At 44.0% G+C, this 23,641-nt stretch overlaps 1 protein-coding gene across 2 annotated transcripts; it reads right to left on the bottom strand.

Annotated features, from left to right (window-relative positions):
* Positions 1-2,821: 2,821 nt before the first annotated feature.
* Positions 2,822-22,434, bottom strand: LMOD2 (leiomodin 2). Of its 2 annotated transcripts, XM_080393950.1 has the most exons (4): positions 19,067-22,434; positions 13,690-18,412; positions 7,836-9,167; positions 2,822-7,504 (listed from the first exon to the last, which is right to left on the bottom strand). In XM_080393950.1, the coding sequence occupies exons 2-4, from the start codon at positions 13,960-13,962 to the stop codon at positions 7,478-7,480; spliced, it is 1,632 nt and encodes a 543-aa protein (XP_080250076.1). In that variant the 5' UTR covers positions 13,963-18,412; positions 19,067-22,434; the 3' UTR covers positions 2,822-7,477. The 2 variants fall into 2 exon arrangements, with proteins under 2 accessions (XP_080250076.1, XP_080250075.1); XM_080393949.1 differs by lacking the exons at positions 13,690-18,412; positions 19,067-22,434 and having other exon boundaries at positions 7,836-13,669.
* Between the last annotated feature and the right edge of the window lie 1,207 nt (positions 22,435-23,641).

The following is a 23,641-nucleotide window of genomic DNA, read 5'->3' as shown; positions in this document are numbered from 1 at the left end:
TTTAGCTCATGAGTGTCTAGACAAAAGATAAGCCTGGCGTGGGATGTCAGAAGTCCTGTAACGGGGGTTAGTGATGCACCCACACCTGCATGCTAAACAGGGATGAAAGGCAGGAATATTCACCCTGTCTGGGTGCTGCCTGTGCAGTCACACACCCTGGGCTGGCGCTGGTGTCTCTCACCGGCTCTCTATATGGGTAAAGTTTGCCTGTACCTGCTTCCTCGACACAATCCAGACTGACCTGTGGCAGTCAGGGCAGACTTAGAATCATAGAATCATTATCAATGTATGTTACTAAAAAAAAAAACAAAAAACCAAAAAAAACCAGCTGTGGCTCCACATGTTTCTCAGAACAAGCCCTGGAAAGAAAAGCACAAAGCACATGAAATATTTAGCCCTTTACGGGTGGATTGACCTAGTGCCTTTGGCAGAAATGCCATAATGGAGTGCAGAAGGGATGAATTTCTTACCTATGGAATTGAAACTTCAGGTACCTCCCAGAAAGACAAATAGTCTGATGGATACAGGTTACACTTGGTTAGTCTGGTGAAATTGTCTCCTAGGCCACTGCTGTGAAACAGCCACAATTTATCCTCCTCAGGGTGCACAAGCATTTCTAACTGTCCTTTTGGTTCCTTATGTGCTTGCTTCTTAGGTGACTAAATGACAGAAATGGCATGTCTTCTTTCAACTGCATTCTTGCATGGCTGAGTCAGTCTTGGGATTTCTGTCCTTGTGGCTTGCTTCATCCGCATTTACAAAATTTCTTGCACTGGGTCATGGGCTGTGTTTCTCTTACCGCTTAGAAATACACTGACATTCATCATATTCACTTATATTCAGCCAGTCACAACATTCCTGTTAGCAAAAATAAAAATAAAAAAATTAAAAACAATGCACCTAATAGCTCTTGGTGTCTGAGAGTCTTGGAGCACGCTTGAGCCTATGTGAGCATAGCCTTGCAGTATTCTGAGGCAGATCAATACTGATATCTCCAAGGCAAAGTAGAGTCACAAGAAATTAAGCAATATAGCCCAGAGAACACAAATAGCAGAAGCACAGCCCAGGACATAACCCTCAGTCTTGCCTCTGGGATACATGTTCTGGCTCTTACCAGAAATTCACTGAGAATTTTTAGCATGACAACATTTTAAGGAAATAGAAGCATCTTTCCCTTTGTTAGAGTTCCATAGAAAATAATTCTTTTTTTTTTTTTTTTTTTGCCATTAAAAAGGTTTTATAATATTCATATTCATTTGAAGCTGAAAACAGTCAAATATTACAGTTAGAAATAAATACACCTGACAGGTAGGCTGTTGCCCTGCTTTCAGCAAGGGCAGAATTTTTCCATATCTCCATTTTTCTTTTGGGCTGATCCATCCTTTTCACACAGAACAGTTACATCTGGGTCCGATAGTGCACCGGTTACCCCACAGCTGGTTGGTGACAGTTGCCCTATTTTTCCGCTGTCTTCACAGGAAGAAAGCAAGGCCCTCAACTGCTGCACAGTAGCTGCAGTTCACTCTTCCACCTTCCAGTTTCGGCGCAAGGCTGCATCCACCCGGCAGACCCAAAGCTGCAACAGACCTCCAGCTCGCAGAACAGCCCTGGCAAGCCAGGAAACACCACAGACCTGGGGGCAAAAGGCTGATCCATGCTGGGAGCATGTAGCTCCGGTAGCCCACTTACTTTGTCCAGATTCATGCTCCCACGCTGCCTGCCCGAGCTGCGATGGCATGCCTTGCCCGTAAGCCTCCTCCCGCGTGGTCTTGTCGGCTTGGGGTGAGGCTGAGGACTGGGAAGCCCAAGTCCCAGCTGAGAGGTGGGATGTTGAGATGTCTCCCCTCAGATGATGAAAGTCTCTTCTGAGCAGCAGGTCTGAAACATGAGTCCTCTGTACTTGCAAGAGCAAAAGAAATCTCATATAAAATAAAATGACCAAAATACTGCAGAAACCACAGTCCAGTTCAGAAACTTCATTTAGAAGTGCCGAACTTGAAACATCATCAGTGGGCTGACATTTCATGTGTCTGAAAAGGAAAATATCTCATGCTACAGATATAAAAGCGGCCACTCCAAATCACCAGGTGCTTCTAAAGAGCATCTTCTCAGTGATACAGGCATACAATTTAATTTCTGAGCAAGGCTTTCTCTCCTGGTTGCAGGGTTTCTCCTTGTGTGTGAGGCACAATTATCACTATCCTATTCAAGAACTTAAAATTCAAAATGAAGTAATTGAACTGGCAAGTCAAAGTAAACTTGTGTTGTAACTTTTGCGGAATGAATCTAAAAATTAATTCTATCTTAAGTGCAGGGTTTTGCAAATGGAGACCAAGACAGTATACGTACGGTGCTGGGCTTAATGTGTGAAACCAAATTCCACTCCCTCTTCAAAGTGTTTGGTTCCTGTTGGTATCAAGCATAGGGAGTGTTAAGCCAGCATCTAGCATAAGGCTTTGGCTTCCATGTGATAGTTTTTTTCTAAAGTTACATCTGATTTGAATAGATTTGAAAAAAAAAAATGTAGGAATTTTTTACAACTTTCGATATTGTTCCAACTTGCAGATCCTGTGGTGTTTTCACATCTAAGAGCATTAGTATAATAATGGCAGGAGCTTCTGTGTTAGCAGTTTCAGGCTTCTGCTGCTGAAAGTACCACACCATACGATCCTTTTCATAAGCTTCTTGCACTTTTAAGAGACAGTTGGTGAATTTGCCCATTCCTTTTTAATGAGAATGCTGTTCCAAGAACTTTCTTGTTCTGAGTTAGGAAATATCTTCTAATTTTTCATCCAAGTGCAATCATGCACGGTGTCTGTCCTTTCTTTTTTTTTTTTTCCTACTGTTAACAGTGCCCTGTAGCTCTTTCCCCTTTGCAGTATTTATAGACATGAGCTGAAATCCTTTTGAGCTTTTGTTTGGCTAGACTGATCCCACCACCTGTTCTCATCTCTCTCATAGGCCAGCCTCTCCAGTTCCCCAGTTATCCTAGCCATTTTCTTCCCCTCTTCCGATTCAAAATTTTTCCTGGCTGTTACTTACTGGAATGGTACACACTCTTCCAAATGCTGTTTCACTTGAGCCTGCACTCAGGAACAATTCCTGGAGCTACCTCTCCCCTTACACCCAGGCATTGCAGGTACCCCCTTCGTGGCTACCTCATGGTAGTTACGTGTCACTCTCTAAACAACCCACAGAGAAGTCTTCTCTATTTTCGTTGTGGACCTGCTCTGCCTTAATCATTACTTCCATAGTTTTGATGAACTTCCGAGGGAACTGTTTGAGTAATGGCATGGAAGTCTTGAATACTCACAGCTTTTCTTCTGCGCTGGGAGGGCTGCACCGGTGCTGTGCTAGTGTGTGGGCAGGGGAGAGGCCTTGGCCATACTCCCCTCCACCTTACTGCCTCCCGTGCCCCGGGACATCCATTTCTGCCCCACACCACGCCGAGACTGCGCTGCACCGGCTCCTCTGGTTACCAGCTGCGTGCAGCGCAGGCTTGGGCTCCAGAAATGGATGTGGCTTCGCCTGGAAGGAGCCTCACTGGCCACCTGCCCTGTTTGGTGGGAAGCAAGCATCTCTGGCAGGGCTGCCAGACCAGCACCTCTGCCCCCAGCTAACACCCCAGCGGCCGAGCAGCGTGGGTCACTGCCCAGAACTAGTCTAACAGGTGACTTGGCAGGAGGCAGGAAACTTCCAGAAGACATGGAAATAAAATCTCTCAGCCTTTTATGAGGTCGTTTTCTTTCAATAAGCTCAGACATTTCCCTAGGTGACGAGGCACAAACTAAAAAGCCAGCTCCTGGAATTACAGGTAACAGTCAGGCTCTGATATTTCTGGTGCTCCCGTAAGCCAGCTCTCTCGTACCACTTTATATGGCATGGATGTTCACATGGGTACACGTTATGGAAGGGCCAAAGCATGAAGGCGCTGCCCCCCTGTTGGATGACCCAGAGCGCAGGGCTTTGCAAGGTGGCACAGCCTCCGGCCACCACACCAGGCTGCAGCCCTTGCCCGGTGCAGCTGGGTGGCAAGTCACCACTGCAGTGGCACCACAGCAGCATGGGGCAGGGTGGCTGTGGGGTGGTGGGAGGACCCCATGTCAGTCTCAACCACAGTGTGCTGTGCTCTGTGCAGTACCCAGCTCTCCCCTCCCGCTCCCCAGCCTGAATTTGGGGGAACACTCATGGGAGAGACTTGGCTCAGTGTAAATAGGGGACCCAGGTTTTGCTTTTTTTCTTCCTCGGGAAGCTACGGTATTTCTGCTCTTCACTGGGCTGGTTATTTCTGCAACTCATGAGGAGATAAATAATGTTCTAAGGGTACTTTCTTTGTTCCTAAAGACAATATAACCCATTGCCTTCTCCTGTCCTTTTACCTCCTCAGTGACAGCAAGCACTTGGTTACTTCGCAGCTCTTTTATTGCTGACCAATTCATTTTGACAGATTTTGCTGTGTTTGTTTCTCTGACTGTCTTTGAGAGAACGCAGATGGCCACCTGCTGCAGGGAGACCTACAAGTCCAAACAAGGAGCATACCTGCATCCCAGGGCTCTCTCGTCCAGACACTGTGTCTAGCTCTGATGGGAGTATAGTGCTGGATGTGCAGGAGGTGACCCGGGGCCACCTCACAGGGCAAACAAGGCCTTCAAAGAAAATGATTTACCTCTCTGTGGCTCAAGGGAAGGGTTCAGAAACTGAACTGCACTTACAGGCAGGGCTGGGGCCCCAAGGGGAAGTGCCCAGCTGCGAGGTGTTTGTTCCCCAGGCAGGAACACGACTTGGCACCTCCTGGTTCCTGCTAAACCATCTTCCAGTCTGGGAAGGCGGCACAGTACCTCCCAGAAGGGTTTTGGACCCTTGTCACATGGTGCTCGCCTGCTAATTTGAAAGGAAAACAGATTGCTCCTTGGAAGCATCCGTGAGGGAACTCAGCACCATCAGCAGCAGGGCTGACACCCACCTGAGGAAGGAAGGGGGCTGACTTTCCCTTCAGCAGGACATCACAACCTTAACAAGGTGTTACCGGGGGCTCTGCCTCGCGGCTCTGCAAATAGGAGACGCGCCTTGAAATGCCTCCAAGTGAAACTGCTGTGAAATTTATGTAGGCAGAAGGCAATTACCCAGATTAGACTTTGGCTAAGGCACAGGACTGACACTTCGTAAGGAAGTGCACCGCAGGAGCTTAAATAACCACATGTGGCCGCTCCTTCCGTGAGTTTACATCTTCGCTGAAATACTAATGTCCATCGTCAGAGCAGGCCTCACACCAGAACGGACTGACGAGCCACTTGTCAGCAACCGCAGTCAGCAGCTCTGGCCAAGCCTTCGCAAGGGCCATGCCCATCGCCCTTCTCTTCTGCAAAAGAGCAACTACAACAGGTCTTACCAACCTGAAAATTGAATTTTACTTTCCTTTTTTCTTCTATCTAGCTTTTTCCTTCTTCCACATTCTTTTCTTCTCTTCCACCATCTGCCACTTTTCAGTATTCATTTTCTTCTCTGTCACCTTTTCCTATATCAGTTTTCACATCCCATAGAGGCAGTTTCCTCACCTCTCATTCTCCCTCTTTCCTTAAATGTTTCGGTTTGGTTTTTTAAACATTGTCTTGTCTTCCTCCAAATCCTCTCCATTGTGCCTTCTCTGAGTTCCCTCCCTATCTTTTACTCCCCCTTGCAGCTGTTTAGCTGCTTCTGGCATTTGATTAAACATTTTGCTGTTTCGCATCCTTCACAAAGCTGCTGCACACAAGGTCTGGGGTCATAGGTCTACTCCTGACTATGGTCTGCATTCCACCATTGCTTCCATCCTCAGAAGATCCCAAGCTCCAACTTCCATTTGGTCATGGGAGATCAACCATAGGTTGATTTTTAGGCTATGGGAGCCTACGCAGTTATAAAGGCAGCTAAAGACTAATGGTACGTACCATATTTCCTGTGATACTGGGTCTAGAAATACTCAAGAGTTGCTGTGATCCTGAGGCAAGAGGAAGAATGTTAGAAAGTGTTTCAATTAGTTGTACATTGCTTTTGGTATGTTCTAGTTAATAAATACAAAAGCAAAAAGATATCTTCACCGTTTTCTTGCTGTAATAGTAACATTCATGACAACTCACTAATGGATCCCCCCTCCATTATGCTTGACTTCCCTCCAGTAATTTGTTCCTGTTTCTGGGGAAATCTGTCTCATTGATATTTCTAGATAGACGCTTACCTGTATTTTTTCAGTACCACTGCAATGCTGGGTACTCTTAAGTAATAACTTTGGTGTAGTTTTATGTCAAAGAAATACTAATTCCTATATTTATTGTTGAAATGAGCAAACTAGTTAATAGTAGTGCTTCTAAACATGTATATCCTCTTGCCTTTCAACATTTTGGCCACTGCTCAGTTTTCTTCATGTTATCGCTACCTTCACACTAGCTGAAGCACCCAGAACCACAACGATGACGGAGGGAGATGTCTAGTACTACATGAAGAAGGGCTATTCATGCCATCGCCTGTGATGTGATACGTCCAGCCGTGCATCTCCAAATGATACTGGCTTGGCTTCCACCATACCATATTGACAGTTCACACTCTGCTTGTTGTTCACCTGATATCATATGAAAGTTTTTCCACCCGAATGCTAGATTGCTTTTCAAGTTTCTCTGACTGCATGTCTGCACTGGAGTTAGTTCTGCCCAGATACAGCCATGTGCACTTGTACTGAATGGATAATTGAATAATTCTGCTGCAACCTTAAAATATCTACATTAATTTTTAACCTTTAAGTCAATATGAACTGCAGCTCTATTCGTCACCCACTTCCCCTTCTGTTAGATCAAGATTTAGGGCCTGGTACACCACACCGATGACCTGACAGCCCACAGCTTAACTCTAGTTGCATACAGCTTTACAAACCATTTTTTTCCCGTGTCAGTATGAAACATATTCATTAACATATAGGCCCTGGTGCTATCCTCCAAGCAGGCTTGATGGGTACAGCTGAGAAAGATCTCAGGAGGCTTCCCTAATGCTCATGAACTTAATGCAAACATCTGGTAGGCATTCACTCACAGAAACACAGGACTATGTGTCTGCTTGAAAGCTTCAAACCACATTTATTGTAAATTCATGGAAAAAAGAAGAAACCACAGGTTGGTAAACTATTGCATTTCAGTGTGAAGAAGTTGTCCAGTGATGTGCAATCAGATATTGAAAAGAATATCTAAATAAACAGCAATTTCTCAATAGAAATCTCATTAAATAAAAAAGAAAAAGTATTTCCATATTTACAGATTACAAGGCGAATGTATCCCTAAAGCATTGTTTCATATTTAGTGGGTTTATTTCTTTGAAATAAAATAGAAATGGTTTGAATCTAAGAGTGTACTTTGGAAGCAGCTTGCTGGACACTCTGTGTTGCCACCAGTGAATGGATGAGTAGTGTCCCCTCGACCACTGCAGTGCTCTGCCTCTTCTGTCATCCAGGCTTTCACCGAAGGGCTTCTGGTACCTCCACCTATGAAATGGGGGTGGGGAGGGTGTCCATTACATTTGCTGTACAGTCTAAATGACAAAATTCCTACCAGAGACACACTCCCAAGAGCCCTGTGCTATGCACCACCTCCTGTAACAAGCTTGAACCTGGGAAAGTACCCCACTTTCTGTAAAAATCACCCAAACATAAATCTGTGCTAAGAAAAGCCTAATCAGAGAAAAGCCTCCTCCCAAGTGCTTTCTTATGCTCACATTTCTAAGAATATTTTATTTTATATATATGTACTAAAATTAATTGAGCTTGTGCTATACCTGAGCCACAATCAGTTACTGAAATAGGATCTCTTACTTACCCGCCTTAATTGCTTTATGCTGCTTGCCCGAATTGCTTCCATAAGGTTGTCATGGAGAGATCTTTGTGGGGTGGAAGGACGGGTGGAGGGTCGTGAACCTTCCTCTGATTTTCTGTCTGAAACTGATTTTAAAGAATCTTTAATTTCTTTCAATATGCTGTTCTCATGTTTTTTGCTTTTTTTGCCTTTTTTCTTTTTCTGTCCATTCTGTAAGGCTTTTTTTGAGCTTTCTTGCTCTTTGATGACTTCAGCTATATTCCTGGTTGGTGCCTTCTTCTCTGGAATAACCGGGGGAGGAGGAGGAGGAGGAGGAGGTGGGGGTGGAGGGGGAGGTGGGGGTACAGGAGGCTGACTTTTCACTGGTGGCACTTTCTTAGGGAGTTTTGGAGAGGACCATGGTGAGCTCTTGGGTGACACATAAGGGGAGGATCGAGGCGTCCCCTTCTGCAAAACTTTTGTCTTTGGATTGATGGCTCCGTCACAACCAGAGTCTTGCTGCCGCTGCTCCTGCATACGCTTTTGTCTTTGTTTATCCATATTTCTTGTCAGGATACTTGTCATGGTCATTCTTGGGCCAGCAAGGTCAAAGTGGTATCCAAGCTTGACCAGAGTCGTGTTCTCTTTCAACAGTTTAACTATGTCCATTTCCACCTGGCTGCCCATGATGTGCCTTTGATTGTGGAATCGCAGTTCTGTTAGAACCTTGTTATTCTGCAAAGCTCTCATGATGGCCAGCACTCCTTTGCCTGTGATAAAATTTGACTCGATATTCAGACTAGTTATATGCTGATTTACCTTTAACATACCAGCAATAGCTATTGCAACGTTGTCATCAGCATGCGTGTTAGCCAAGCTGAATGACTTAACCACTGTGTTGTCCCTTAGGGCTTGAGAAAATTGTATAAGCATCTGTGAAGTGATGTTTTCAATGTTGTTCAGATTGACCTCTGTGGTGTCAGGGTCGTTGTTCCTAACTTTTTCCAAAGCATCCTCAATAACTGTTGGATTTCCACAAGGGTGGATGGCACTGCTTTTTAAGCTCAGATTGTCGGTGTCTTTTTCATCATGACCATTGAGTAAGTCTTCATTGTCCTTTGCGCTGTTACACTTTTTGCGTCTGATGTGGTCAGAACTCCTGCCATCCTCAGGTCTTTCACCAGCTGCACCATTTTGCTCTTCCTCATCCTCACTCTCATCTTCATCCTCCTCTTCATCTTCTTCTTCTTCTTCATCATCCTCTTCAGTATATGCCTCCTCAGACACTTCGCTATTGCTTTCTGTGAAATACTCTTCTTGAATGTCTTCTGAATTGTCGTCTTCTTGCTCAGAATCCTGAACAGGAATGTAGGTGTGGGTGTTAAACACGATTGCAGTAATGTAGCTACTGCCTTTTTGCACAAAAACAATTATCTTGAAACTATGTAAGTTAATGTTGAAAGCTAAAACTAAATCCCCAGAAACAGTTAGGAGAACAGAAAATGCTTCAGCACCTAACACCTTTTTAACATTACTTATTTCACACTCTTTAGGAGAAAAATGCTGAGCATAAATTGGAACAGTTTTACTGACATCAGTGAATTCTGCCAAGAGAAAATTTGATACAAGACATTGCAACATGGACATACTTCACGGTTTCTATGTGTTAGCATGTCCACAAGGGGATATTATTTGGATCCTTGCCAGAAGAAAAACAAGACTGCAGTTTCAGAATGGACACGTGCTATGAGCAACAAGTATCTTAATTTCATAAGTATGAGATGTCTTTGTCAATGCTCGGGCGTTGCATATGTTAGCACATCTAAAATGGCTAAAGACTACCACGATTTAGAATGCAAATAGTGTCTGCACATGTAAACATGCATACAGACATGCAAAATAATGCAGAATTACAGGAGTCATCTTGAAAAGACTCTGGATGGGCTATACACACTTAGAAGCTATTTGTGAAGAAAATATTCAGGTACATTCCCACAGGTAACAATTAATCACATGACAATAATCCCTGAATTTCTCCATGTTTGCCAAGAGCGAAGACTGTGCTCACTGACAGCTGTCATAGGGCAGCTGCCATACTGTAACTTGTTATAATTAATTGCCTACAGAGTAAACTGATTGTTTTTCTAAACCCCAAAGTTATTTTAGTGTGTCTGGTGGGCACCAAGAAAGCAAATTTAGAACCACTTCTGAAAGCTCTGCCTGGCGCCCTTAGCAGTCACGGTGGCAGAGACAATTCTCTGCGCAGGAGTTGCAAAAGGTCTGCACGCAGGAAAGCCCACTTCTACCTGGAGGACTCCAGAAGCACGGCAGTGTTGTATGGGCCCCGACTGAACCTATATGCTATGACCAACCTTAAACCTCTTGCCCAAAAATATGTCCTGTTTTGTCTACTGGACAAGCCATAGGGTATGCCTTTTTATTTACATTTGCAAATGTTTATAAAATTTTGGATGAATTATAATTGGTCTGTATGCACGACTTTAGCAACATTCATATTTTAGTCTTGTCCTGTTTTCAGCTGGGATAGAGTTAATTTTCTTAGTAGCTGGTGCGGGGCTGTGGTTTGGATTTGGTGTGAGAACCATGTTGATAGCACACTGATGGTTTTAGCGTGTGTTTTAGGTAATGTTTATACCAAGTCAAGGACTTTCCAGTTTCTTGGGCCCTGCCAGCAGGAGGGCTGGAGGGTCACGGGAAACTGGGAGGGACACAGCCAGGGCAGGTGACCCAAACTGGCCAAAGAGGTATTCCATACCATATGACGGCATGCTGAGTATATAAACTGGGGGAAGAAGAAGGAAGGGGGGGACATCTGGCACTATGGCGTTTGTCTTCCCAGGTAACTGTTAATGTGATGCAGTCCGGCTGTCCTGGGGATGGCTGAACACCTGCCTGCCCGTGGGAAGTGGGGATGAATTCCTTGTTTTGCTTTGCTTTGCTTGTGTGCACAGCTTTTGCTTTACATATTACATTGTTCTTATCTCAACCCCTGAGTTTCACATTCCTTTCTGATTGTCCTCCTCATCCCTCTGGGTGAGAGGGAGTAGGCAAGCAGCTGTGTAGTGCTTGGTTGCCGGCCGGCCGGGGTTAAAGCACGACAAGTCTCTGTAAAATACTAGAGGGTATTTCACAAAGTAAGTACAGTCTGCAGAGACACAGTGATTCTGTTTTGTGCTTCTGGAAAACGAAAGTGCTGTTAACATGACAGCCCATTTTTAGAAAACTTGTGCAGTTTTAGGTTTGCTTAATTATCCGGCTCTAAAAATGCAGGGAAATGTTAAAATAATAGTAATGACAGATTGCATGGTATTGTTTCCCAATCCTAAACAGATTTCTGCGTTGTGACACATGCACAACAGACAGTAATGGTAATGTTTGCAGAAGCGTGACTCTAATGAAACAGGACCTCAAGCTGTTCCAGCCTGTCATGCCTGAGCTTGCAGCACCTGCAGGTCTTGCAGGGTCTGGCCCTATTGACCTGCACGTGGAGGTCTTGCAGGGTCTGGCCCCATTGCTTCTCCTGTGGATCAGGTGCAGGAAGGCCCTCACACTGAGAGATGCTGTGCTACATACAGAAACAGCGCTGTGTTTAAGCCAGGTTTATTATAGGACTAAGATTTATATCCGTAGTTTCTATACATATATTCAGACTTATAAAAGCTGAAAACACCAGGCATCCAGGAACCCATCTTCATGGCTACGCTTTTATCTGCCCAGGAATACATATTACAGCCTTCCACACAGCTGCAGATGAGCAGAAGTTGGTGCATCTAAATGGACTGCTAATATGCTTGATGACGCTAGATCAACAAAAAAAAAACCACTTGACATTTTTCTGAGCGGCATTTCTGGGGTCAAAGAGGGAATTTAGTTTCCTGTCACATTACATCATATGGTGTCACAACAATCTGCCCAGTAAGTTTGAAATCAAGTACTCTTCTCTTTGCAGATCCATAGAGGCATCGTTCAGTACAGGACTGCTGCAGGCAGCCTGCAAGGCTTCATCTTACTTCGTAGTACTAACTCGATGAAAAGTTAGGATAAAATAGTCAATGCAGAGAGGTAAATATCGCTGAAGGGCAAGTCGCTCACCCTAAAAGGCTATCTGCAGGATGTTTGCCTTCTGGAGGGGCTGATCTCTCACCTCTAACTATAGAAGGAGCACAAATAACCATCTTAGATAAGGTGTCTAACTTTCAGAGCATTGAGGGGAAGAAGAAAACTGCTCTCAAGAAACTCAGAATGAGCTTTCTTGCTGCCTTCAGTGGAGTCAGACTTTGTGCCTTCTACACCAGCATGTAAACATTTTCATATTTACTCACACATTTAGCAAATTTCTTCTCAGATCAAAAAGTATAGAGGCTTTTGCTAGCACCGGCTAGTTTAGCCAGTACCCATCGTTAATGCTGTATAGACATGGAAAGAGCAAAAAAAGAATCCTGCCACTATGTAAGACACTGAAGTAGACCTGTTCAGAAGGTTTTTTGCAACTGTCCAGGTTTCGAGTTCCAGGCTCAGCTGGAAATAAACATTAATCTTGCCATTGCCTCCCTATGATTTGAAGAACAGGGACTGAAGTCAATGTCTGCAAGCTGATACTAATTGTCTGATGACAGCTAGTGGTCTCCGCACTTGCCTGCAAAGACAGTACACTACCATTCAGGAGCAGGAGAGAACACTTATGTGTAAAGAAATCCTGGATATTATTATTGTAGGCTAATTTAATCCAGGTGATTTATCTCTAGGATAATATTTTATCTAATGTACAAACTGCAATTATTTCCTTGCAAATGAACTGAGGTCCTGAATCAAGGCTGTTAGAAGTTCTCTGCCCAGTTTTGCTGTCTTTACCTTTGTTGTATTATTTTCTACTTAAACATGGGAAAAGGTGTCCTTATAAACAGAGTCAGAGCTTGGCACGAAGCAGTGCTTAAACATAAAAAAGCTACTCACTTCCCCAAATCCCCACTTCGCTTTGAAATTACATGGAGCCAATGTGAAAACAGAAGTTGCTTTTCGATAGACCTCAGTTTCACAGATTCTTCTAGCACGGGCCCGGGGGATGCCGACAGGGACGTTAGGTTAGACTGAGAGTGCTCATCGCCTGCTAGGACTGAGCCCTTCACTCCTACCCAGCTATACTGTTCATTTGCAGTTTGGGGACTGGCTTTTATTATTAATATTTTTATTCTGGGGGGCGACTTGCCTAACAAGCAGTATTGGTTGTTTTTTGGGGGAATACCGGTAAAATGGTTTAGCAGATGACTCTGCCCCAGGCCATTTTTTAAGTAACTTCCAGCTATCCTCTGACAACAGTTGCCAGAAGACTCCTGAGCTGTGCCAAGGATCCGCAGCAGGAACAAAGCAACATTAGCTGCTGACTGCAGTGCAGCTTCCTTCCAGCGAGCATGAAGCCTGGCGGCCACTTACTTGACTTCTGACATAAGATGTATTCAAAACTGTCCTCCTGACATGCTTCTCAGCAGTCAATACCGATTTTTTGTAGGAAAGGAAAAAGCAATTTTTTTAGCTTTTAAACAAAATCAAATGTTACCCAAAAGTCCACATCGCTACCTGGCAATAATTTCTAACACGCCCTTTAAATTCTTCCTATTTTAATCACTAGTGATAAGTTTTTAGAGAACTTTCTTCTGTTCTCAACAGAGCATTTAGGGAACCTTCAGATGAGCAAAAACTCTCTGAGCTGATAGGTGGTGCTTTAGCAGGCACAAAAGTGTGGCTAGCAATGCTCTTAAAAATAGTACAAGAGACTGAAAGAAAATGGAACAGTGAGACCATGGCAGGGAAGAACAACCCCAAATATTTCCAGGAAACAGCAAGTGCCTCAGTGTCTTACCTTGTCACACGCACCCAGTCTCTCTTTTTCTAAGAGTTTTCTGGTCTCCCTCTCCCAATAGGCCATCAGTGCTTCTCTGCTGAAAGTCCCTGTCGGTGTTTTCTCTGTCAGGCTCTTCTGCCGTTGTCCCACTGGAAGGTTACGGTCGGGCTCTATGTCCTCCAGCTCCCGCTCCAGCTCCTTCAGCTCCTCTTCAGTGAGAGAAGCGAGGAGCTCATCTTCATCAATGTCCTCATATTTACTGAGCTCTCTTCTGTAGCCAAAGGTAGACATGGTCCTGCTTGGTCAGGCTGGTACAAAGCTGAAGTGACCAGGCATTCAAGAAGGCTGAAGCAAGCAAGCTGTGTCTCGTTTGGTCAGCAACTGTTTCCCTGCGTAGCAGAGGCACCCTTTTAAGAGTAATCATCGGGGGCTTACGACAATGCACGAAGGGATGAAAGCATGCTCCGTTTTAAGCATCAGACGTCAGCTAGACATCTGAACAGCAAGAATGTCCCAACACTAGTGTTTGCAGGTCCCTTAAAGAGGGGGATTATTGACACACTGGCCGTGGCCATATTTAGAGCAGGCGGCTAGCAGGAGAATACCAGCCTCGCAGAGGGGAGGGCAGCAGCAAGTAAAACCCCGGGCACATTTACACCGACTGTGTGTCCAAACTGCAGTGGAGAAAGAACAATGAAAACCCATTTAATCCTGAGCTGCCACAGGGGCTGGAAATAAAACACCCTTGCTGCTGCTCAGCAGACTTCCTCTCATTTTCACGGTTTTCTAGTGGAACCACGCTGTTATTTTTCCAAGGTGTTTGCAGCCTGAGGGAAAGAGGTCGGCATGCCAGCACCTGTGGGGAGCAGCACGCCCGCAATGTCATGCCTTGCCTATAACAAATCACATAACTGGATTATTTATTAATTCCCCTGTTTTTTTGAGGATGATCAGAGGGAGAATCATCTTGACATGTCCATTTGGAGTTCCTGTGATCTTTTTTTTTTTTTTTTTTCACGTGGAGAATTGTGCTTCGCTGAAGGAGTGAGCAGGGACCCCAGAGGTTTAGGGGCAGCCGGCCCTGGGTGGGCAGACCCCAACTCTGTCTCCATCACTTGACAGCCCCTAGCAAATGAAGGCCCCTAGTGGCTATTTTAATTGATGCTTATCGCTTGCTGTAGCTGACTGGTGTGCAGCTGGAGAGTGCCCTTCAATTCTTGATTTTAAGTGTATATCTACATTATCATGTCCACTAATAAATGATCTATTATTCCGATATTATTTTTATAGACATGTCTCTTCCAATGTAAGAAAATACGGAATGAAAGCTTGAACTTCACATTGTCTTTTTCTTTTCTCTATTAGCAGTGAATGATGGTAAACTACCTATGTTTTCTGAAACATGCAGGCCAGCAATATCTGCAGGCTTGGGGGGGCGGTGGTGGTGCGGGGAGACGGAGAGAGAGAGAAGGTTGGTTTTGGTACAGGGAAGTAGGAGCACATCTATAATACTATAAATCAACCTTATTAAATGATAACACACAGGTTTATTTTTAGATAGTCAAGACAGTATGTAATGGAAATAGAAATTAAAATAATTTGAAGTACTGTTCTTGTCCAACATCATCTCTTTTAGGTTAGTATGGATTGGACACGAGAACTGATGTATGATTTTTAGCCAAATAGCTCATTTAGTTTTATTATTAAGCATATTGCTTTACTGGCAATGGAGAGAGGAGATCGAGCATGATTTTCATAAACAGACTTGCTAAAGAAATTACACTTTTCCTTTGATCATTTTTCTATATGAATTTCATGCAGTTTAGCTCGCTCAAGAAATGGAATGAAAGTTTACAATTTTAGTCTTCCCTAATACACGAAATACATTAATAAAGCAGACTAAAGAATAATGTGCATCTTAAAATAAAATAAATATTTTCAGGTCATTTACATTGACCAAATATTTGCATAAAATAAAGAGGAGGAAGATGCAAAACAGTTTGGCTTATGGACCTAAGAGTGTTACTTTCATGGTATAAGATACTGTGATGGGTTACCTGTGACTAGACAAGTCAGTGGGTCAGTAGAAGTTCTGCTCACTCTTTGAGCTGCACTTGCAGAAATGATGCTTAGGCCAAATTACATACAATGTGAAACAGCAGGAAAAAATAATAAATACCTTTTTTCTTTTAACTTTGCATTGTGAATGCTGACATTGGCATTAATTAAATGAATAGATCAGAAATCCAAGCAATTTTATTTCTTCATTATGTCTAGGACAATGGTTTACTTCGTTATCATTCGAGTTACCAGAGAAGCAGCACAATGAAATTATCTTTCTTGGGTGCACTGTTGCAGACAATGTTTTGTTGCAAACATTTTTAGATGGACTTGGTCAGAAAATTTGCACTTAACAGATTTTCTGTTGGAAAACGCTGATGGAAACTGAAATGCTTTTAGAAATGTGCTACATATTATTAGTACAACGTTGACATGTGCAACATAGATATGTACAATATTAAAAGCAAAACCATGCTATTAAAAATTAAATCTATTCGAGTATACTATTTCCCAGAAAATTCTGAGCTTTCTGCTTTTCTTTTTCTCCTCAGACACCACAAAATGTCTCTGAATCTTCCTGGGCTGAGTCCATAATAAAAAGTACAAACATACAGATTCCTGAATTGTCTATTTAAAGTTTTCTATGTATAATCCAAATTTTTCAAACTCAAAGGAACTTCAAAAAGCAACATGCATTACTCACTTCTAAAATAATATTCCAAAGGAAGATTTAGTCCAGTTGTTGGCAGCAACATGATTACCTTCAATGCTATTCCTTGCTGAGGCATGATACAGCACTGGGTCAGTGGTGATGTTTTTCTATATATAAAACGTCAGTGATGTCCATTCTAGCCATGAGATGAGAGAATTTAAAGATGTTACTAAAGATGGACAAGGTATTTTACTCTAAATGTTTCCCCTGAAGCAGGGGGGAAACTGGCACAGTTAGGTGAGGTTATGGGAAACTGGGGTCCTTTCCTGATCCTGTACATGTCAATCACGGTGATTTAGGACCCATTTTTATAGGGAGATGGCCGGGGTGAAGACCCATGAATACTCTCTAGAACAATTTAAATGAAATTAGTAAGGTTGTAGCACATGGCAAATTACACACACAAAAAGGATGTCAAAACTGTAAAGCTAAGTACTCACAGGTCAGAAAGTATGCGTATTTTTCCTTGCCTGTTCATAAGCAGTGAAACACAGTCCTTAATTCCATAATTCTGTAATCATATACTTTGATCTTAGATCCATGAGTCCCCAGGACCTTGCTCAGTGTACAGGAGAGATCATGCACATTCAGTAAATGGCCTTTCAGCATTTTGTTTTGCCCCTGTTCTTCAGCATATCAAGACTCCCAGTGGCTTTATTTGTCCAGCAGCCCTTTCAGGAGACACGAAGGTATTACCACCTTTGTGAGGAGAAAGAATAGAGGCACAGAGACCTTATGATTGAAAGCATCCACTAATTTGGAGATTAGGATTCCTTTTAAGGGGGTATTTCGCATTATGCAGCACTTCAGCTGGTCAGGGCTCAGTTCTCGTGGGCACCAGCCACTGCTGAAGCTGCCCACCATTCCAACAGTTCAGATCACAGGTTCCAACTTCCAAGAGGAACTCGGCTGTAAAGACAGGAGTGATTGTGTTTTCTTGCTGTTAGCATTCCTGTCTGAAACCTTTTGTTCTTGTTCCACAGTCCCATTTCTCAGGCACTACACATGTTTGGATTTCTGCAAAAAACAAGTAAAACAACAGCAGTTTGAGCATCCTGTTGTACGTCCCAGGCTACATGCCCCATCACACCATTATAAACAGTTCAGGAAGACACCTTGAGCCAGTGAAGTGGCACAGGCAACTTGCTTCTACCCAGAAGGCAGAAGAGCAGAGCGTGAACCATACGTAGTACACTTGAGGGAAGGTTTACACTGGCTGCATTGACTGCTGTTTAGGATGAATCCTCTGAAGTGCTTTGCCACCTTCTAAGAGAAAGCTCAAAATGACCTCCCTAACACCCTGATGAAACCTGGTATGCAGGGAATAAACCGTGTCATGTATAGGTCATGAAAACTCATCACTCAATCAACAGAATTATTAAAAGGTTTTTTCCCTTCAGGACCTGGGCCAAGAGGAAAGAAAATGAGAACTGGGAGCACCGGTTTTATAGGAGCAGGGTTCACTGCCATTGCGGACACTTGGCACCCAGGCCCCCAGCTTCAAGTGGGATGGAGTCCACTCGGTGGCTGCCAGATTGCAGACAAGATTTTCAGTCTTGCCTAGCCCAGGTATTCTATTTTCTCAGTTTTAAAAGAGGAAACCCTTCTAAGTGCATATATGTCCTTTTTTGCTTTCCAAGCAATTAACTATTTCAAGTAGCAGCCTGGGAAACATTGCTCTGCTGCTCAGGTTTCCACACTTTGGGCAGGTTGGCCCTGCTGCTGAAGGGACATGAGCAACACTTGACAGGCAGTACTCACCCCCAGGCACAGCAATGCCCACAGGTGAAACTTTACTTCCACTCTGGTGAGTGCAGGGAAAGCTACAGGCAAGGAAGGAGAGGGCTGCACAACCTTGTCTTCAGGCACGGGACATGGCTGGCCCCAGGACTGTGGCTATTTCAGTCCCAGCTCCTGAGGACAGCCTGTCAGCAGATGCATTGGCTCGTACCGAGCTGCAGGCCCACGCTGCAGGAACAGGTCCAATTGCCATAGAGCACATTAAAAACAATGCACCACAGCACGTCTGGGCTTCCCCCATCTCTCCCACTGCCCTTCTGCCTGCCGTGCTTGCTCCCGCCGCCCCCACCGCTTCTGCACCCCTCATTCCTCAGCCGGCTCCTTGCCTCCTGCTGTCCCCTCACACAGACCCGGAGGCACCAGCCCCTGAGCTCTCCCGCCTTCCCCTTTCCTGCCTCCTGGATGCTGCTCTGCCTTGTCCACCCCTACCCTGCAGGCCCCCCTCGCCTGCCCTTCCTGCACAGGCCCTCGACGTCCTCACCACCTCCACGGCCTGCTCACGGACCCCCCCGTCCTCCCCTCCTCGCACATCCCCGTCGCCTGCCTTCCTCCTCCCACCTCTCTCAGCCGAGAGATATCTCTATCTATCTATGCATGTGTGTGCGCCTCGGCTTCTGTATGCCGCTTGTACAGGCCCGAGTTGAACGCAGAGTCCAAACCAGCCCGGAGAGACAAAGGGTCAGGAACCTGGCAGCTGGGCAGGACGGCGAGGCAGACTGATGGCACAAGCTGTGGCCCTTTCCCTTTCCCCCGGGACACCAGCGTAACTTGTGAAAATTGTGCACACCATACTGTTCCTGAAAAGGATGTGTCATCACCTACATTTAACAGTGGTATCAGCAGAGCAAACGGGATAAAGCATGCACTGAAGGCATTCAAAGGAACAATTTTCCAGCTGCTTTTCTCTGTGCCAGATGATTCTGTTGTCCAGTCCATCTCTCCTGGTGATGCTGTAAACAGGGAGTCACACGGGAAAAAAAGATCTTTCCCTTGTTCCATGCTGGGGAAACAAAAGTTGGAGTACGTTTAAAGATGACCTTGATCCAAAATCAGTCTCTGCTTGGGAATCGCACTCAGCATCCTAACTCAAAGATGGATTTTTCCCACCGACCCCCTGTAGCACACCCCAGGCTGCTGGGAGAGCAGATTCCAGGTCCAGATTGTAGCTTAACAACTCCGTCCCACCACAAACAGTGATCAGCTTTCACTCAAAAACATGTGCATGTGGGCTGCCTTACTGCTCAGATTAGTTTTGAAAACAGCATTCCCAACAGCTGTTGGGGACATAACCAGAGGTCTACACATAACACTACATACCAACAAGCCATGGGGCAAACACTCATCTAACATGTTTTGGTGGCAGAGACGTTTGGGTTGCCTTACTTATCAAGAAGACAGAAAAGTCATAGCGAGTGAAGAAGTGAATGGGCTGTGATAGTGCTGGTGACAAGACAAGCATAAGGATGCATCTTGGAAGGGGAGTCAAGAGACTGACCTGGCTGCCAGGAAGCACCAGGGGAAAAAAAATCAGCTGGGTGAAAATAACATTTCTGGAATACTGAATTCCTCAAGCTTTGATTAAAAGAATGAAAACTCACTGCTCACATTGCACAGGCACCTGGTGTCCTTTGTACACAGATCCTGAATGTCTCTGATTATATAAAGAGGCGTGCAGCTGGGTGCCAAAGGTGCAGTAGACTTGGGATTTATTGCCCCTTTTGCCTACACAGATCACACTGAAATGGGGAAGGCAAGGGGGACAAATAAATTTTACTGAATAAACAACATTCCCATTCCCAGTTTTCTTCCCTTCCTACACAACCAATACTTTTTAATCATCTTGTGTCAGTACAATGTCATGTTCTGTAATAACAGTGTGAGATGAACCTGCTTATCTTTGACAGCACAAACTATTCCTGCCAGGGTTTTGCTCAAAGCAAGTGCTTCTCTGCATCTCTGCAGACTGGCCATTTCCTTGCTGCCAGCTTCTGCCACACCAAAAAGATAAACTGCTTTGTACACAATGATGATCTTAATGCTCTTGCTTTCATGTAACTGCTCTTATCCCTCAGGAAGAATCTCCACATGCTTTACAAACATTGCCAACAGATTTGCAAACTATATATAGAAATCATTTCACTTGCTACTGATGTACAGACATAGGGTGACCACAGCAGCTGTTTGGAATTGCATCGCGGTATTGCTCAACAGGTTTGGACAGGAAGTAGAGGCCACTGTACTGCAAAGAAAGCAGCAGAGGAACTGCTGCCTGTACAAAAAATGTGGGGTTTGGAAGTGCGGTTTGAATGGGATGCTGTTCAGGCATCTGCAGTTAGCCTGTTCTTTCCCACAAAAGCACGATAAAAGACGTAACATCTGCCAATGTAAGCATTATATTATTTGTAGGGGTATTTGCAAATGCACCATAATTTGCATGTCCAGGTCAAGTAGTTATTGAATGACAAGTGATTATAAAAACTCCATGGATTTGATCCTTTGTTAATGCCTTAGTCCCAGATGGTTCTCCAGTGTAGCTTAGCCAAACCTACAGTTTGTCATTCAGATTAAAAAAATTGCTCTATTTCTTTATACACCAAGAGCAATACAGGTATTTACTTCTATATTTAGCATTTCCTTGGGTTTTGTAAATTTTAAGTGTGTGTTTATTAAGATTTTTTTAAAAAAGTGGATCCCAGCAATATAAACAAGTGATGTAATTCATAGGGAATTAAATACAAGTAGCAGTAGTAACTAAATTCTCTCCTTTATTGTCTTTATTTATGTCTATTCTTTAAACAGTCCATATCAATGGTGATAGGAGTTCTGGGAACCATATCTACCATGTGCAGAATAGGCAGACAAAAGGTAGTGGTTTTGCCCAATAAAATGTAGAGATTTCTACTGAAAATGTGAATTTTGAAAATTAAATTTAAATATCTTGCATGTCACCAGAGCTACACTGTCTATCAGTCTTATGACTACTAACCATTTACTAATATTTTACAGCTTTTCAGGAGAACCACAAAACACAGGTTCCTCAGGGAATATTTCTTCTGAACTAAGTACTTCTTTTGCTGGTGCGGGTGAGACTTAAGGGAGCATTTCAGAGAGAAAGATCTTCCCATTGCAATATATACCTTTAAAAATTTATACAGTAATTTGGTGCACTTACCCATGTACTTCTTTCTGATTTATCTAGCATTTGTCCTGGTAAAGAATCAAGATGGATTTCTTTGAGGACTGTTCCATGCATTTGGAGACAGATAGTGTATTTTTGAATCAAGGTCATTATGTATAGGGTGCAGAAGAGGAGTACGAAGGAAAGACACCTTGGGGGGCAAGGTGTCATTTTTAACTACTGCAGCCTAAATAATTTCCAAGAGAAAGGTCTGGAAAAGAACAAGGCAGAATAGGGCCATTAAGGCTGAAAATCACTTTGGTTGGAATTACCTTTCTTGATACAATTTTCCTGAGCAGACGCCTATCTGTCCAAAGGCTCATAGAAAAGAAAAGTAGGGGGAAGGCTTTTAAAGGACTGATTTAGCAGGTAGACCAGACGGTGGCAAGAGCACACCAGGAGGCAAAGCTGGTTACACCTGGTTGATAGCCAGAACAAGGATCTGTACTGCCAGCTCTCAAGATTAGATGGTAGCCAGCGCATGGAAGCTGTAAGGATAGCCCACGCAACATTATGGCCCTTACAGGGAGTAGCTGGTCGTATACAGAACCCACGACTATAGTTCAGTTCTTTAAGAGCTATGGAAACACAGCTACAAAGCCCATCTCTCTCGTGCTGCAAAGATTGACATAACCAATGTTAAATGTCTGGCTCCTTGGCGAGCTCATCAGTCTGGTGCAGCTGCTTGTGTCAGATTTTATGAGAAACAGAGACCAATTGATACCTCTGCCCTCAAACATTGCCCCCAAACCAACAGAAGTCCCGACCCCAGAGCATGCCTGAATCAATGCCAGGGCATTTAATTACTTCTAGTCAACGTTGCCCATTGGGTGGGCACGCCATGGAATTGGGTTGTGGTGGAACACCCCATGAGTCACACCCAAATAGCAGAGAAAATTAAATCCCAGCATTGCAAGGGTTCAATCACAGTCAAAGCATGGAAAAAAAGGAGTAGTTTTTTCCTACCAATTTCTTCTTCCAGCTGGGGCTGCTGCCTTTGCCTCTTTTTACACATTCAATGCTCTGGCTGCAAAACATAGGGGTCAAAAGACTTGTGTTCAATTCCTAGCTGTGCTGTAAGCATGACAAGGGATAAACAGCTCCCTTTCTGTGTCTATCTCAGCTTATATTCCATTTAAAACAAACTCTTGCCCCTCCTATCTCCATTCAGTTCACAACTGCCTTGAAAGCATTAAAGATGTTTTCTCATAACGTAGTACTTTAGCATCCAGAGAGGGAAAAAAAGTCTTCAATAAATAAAGAACTTCAATGTTGAAGGATAGAAAAGCTTTAAAACAGGATTAGGCCACCTTCAACTACAAAAAGAGCCAAGATGTATTGCTTAAAAGATAAACACAACAATATCATCTTTTTAGCTTGCCTAATGATACTCTCAGGTCTAGTTTATGGTATTTTAACCACTTGGGACAATGCTCTTGTCCTAGAGCTGAATGTTTTGATGCTGCAGGCAATGTAAGTATTGCCTGAGGCGTGCATGGAGTCCTAAATATAAACTTTGGCCCATGAACTAAAATTACTAATGGAATTTGGCTCTAGCCACAGAGGGGGTTTAAAATCTCCTGTCTAAAGCCCTATTTGATCATGTTCCCTTTGCTGGTTGCAGTATACCATATCAGATATGTGACTATCCAGATTCTTGCGTTGTGGTCACTGTATTCATTAAAATTACTGCTATGTAAGAATTATTAAGGCTGTATTTCTGTTTAGGAATTCCCCCACAGAAATACCAGTTTATAGGTCACACAGCGCATATGCATTTATCCTGGTATGTCCAGGATGTATTGGCCAGTGGAGCCTTGACTGCAGACAGCCGCGTTGGGTTCACCAGGCACTCTGTGCTCAGGCAATGCCTGGAGTCATCAGTCACCCACCTGGAGCATCCTCTTGTCAGGGGCCTGGCCCAGATGCCAGATATTTAGAAATTTTTCACAAGTGACCAAATTAGTTTTCATCCTGGCCAAAACTTCTGGCAAAAAAACAGAGGACATGTTTTGCAAAGCTGGATGAATAGGAGCCCTAGTGAGAGCAGAAGCAGCAATTAAGCCTCCGGTTCAACCCTCATTACATGTCCCAGACCAGTTATTTCCACCCCTTCCGTTTGCTCCTGTATCTCTGTTGTGAGAAAGAACAGACCCACACAGGACTGGTATGTGGAATCTGCATCTCTGGCTGCTAGTACGACATATGACAATGACATC

Source organism: Falco punctatus, assembly GCF_963210335.1.
Source record: "Falco punctatus genome assembly, chromosome: 6".
In the NCBI taxonomy this organism is placed as follows: Eukaryota; Metazoa; Chordata; class Aves; order Falconiformes; family Falconidae; genus Falco; species Falco punctatus.
This window is presented reverse-complemented; position numbering and strand designations above follow the sequence as displayed.

Bases quoted from the DNA above. Each gene is read 5' to 3' on its own strand.
- LMOD2 (XM_080393949.1), bottom strand. From the start codon at position 9,458: ATGTCCATGTTGCAATGTCTTGTATCAAATTTTCTCTTGGCAGAATTC. The intron at 7,505-7,835 runs GTAAGTAAGAGA...CCCATTTCATAG, and splicing joins GCATAAAGCAATTAAGGCGG to GTGGAGGTACCAGAAGCCCT.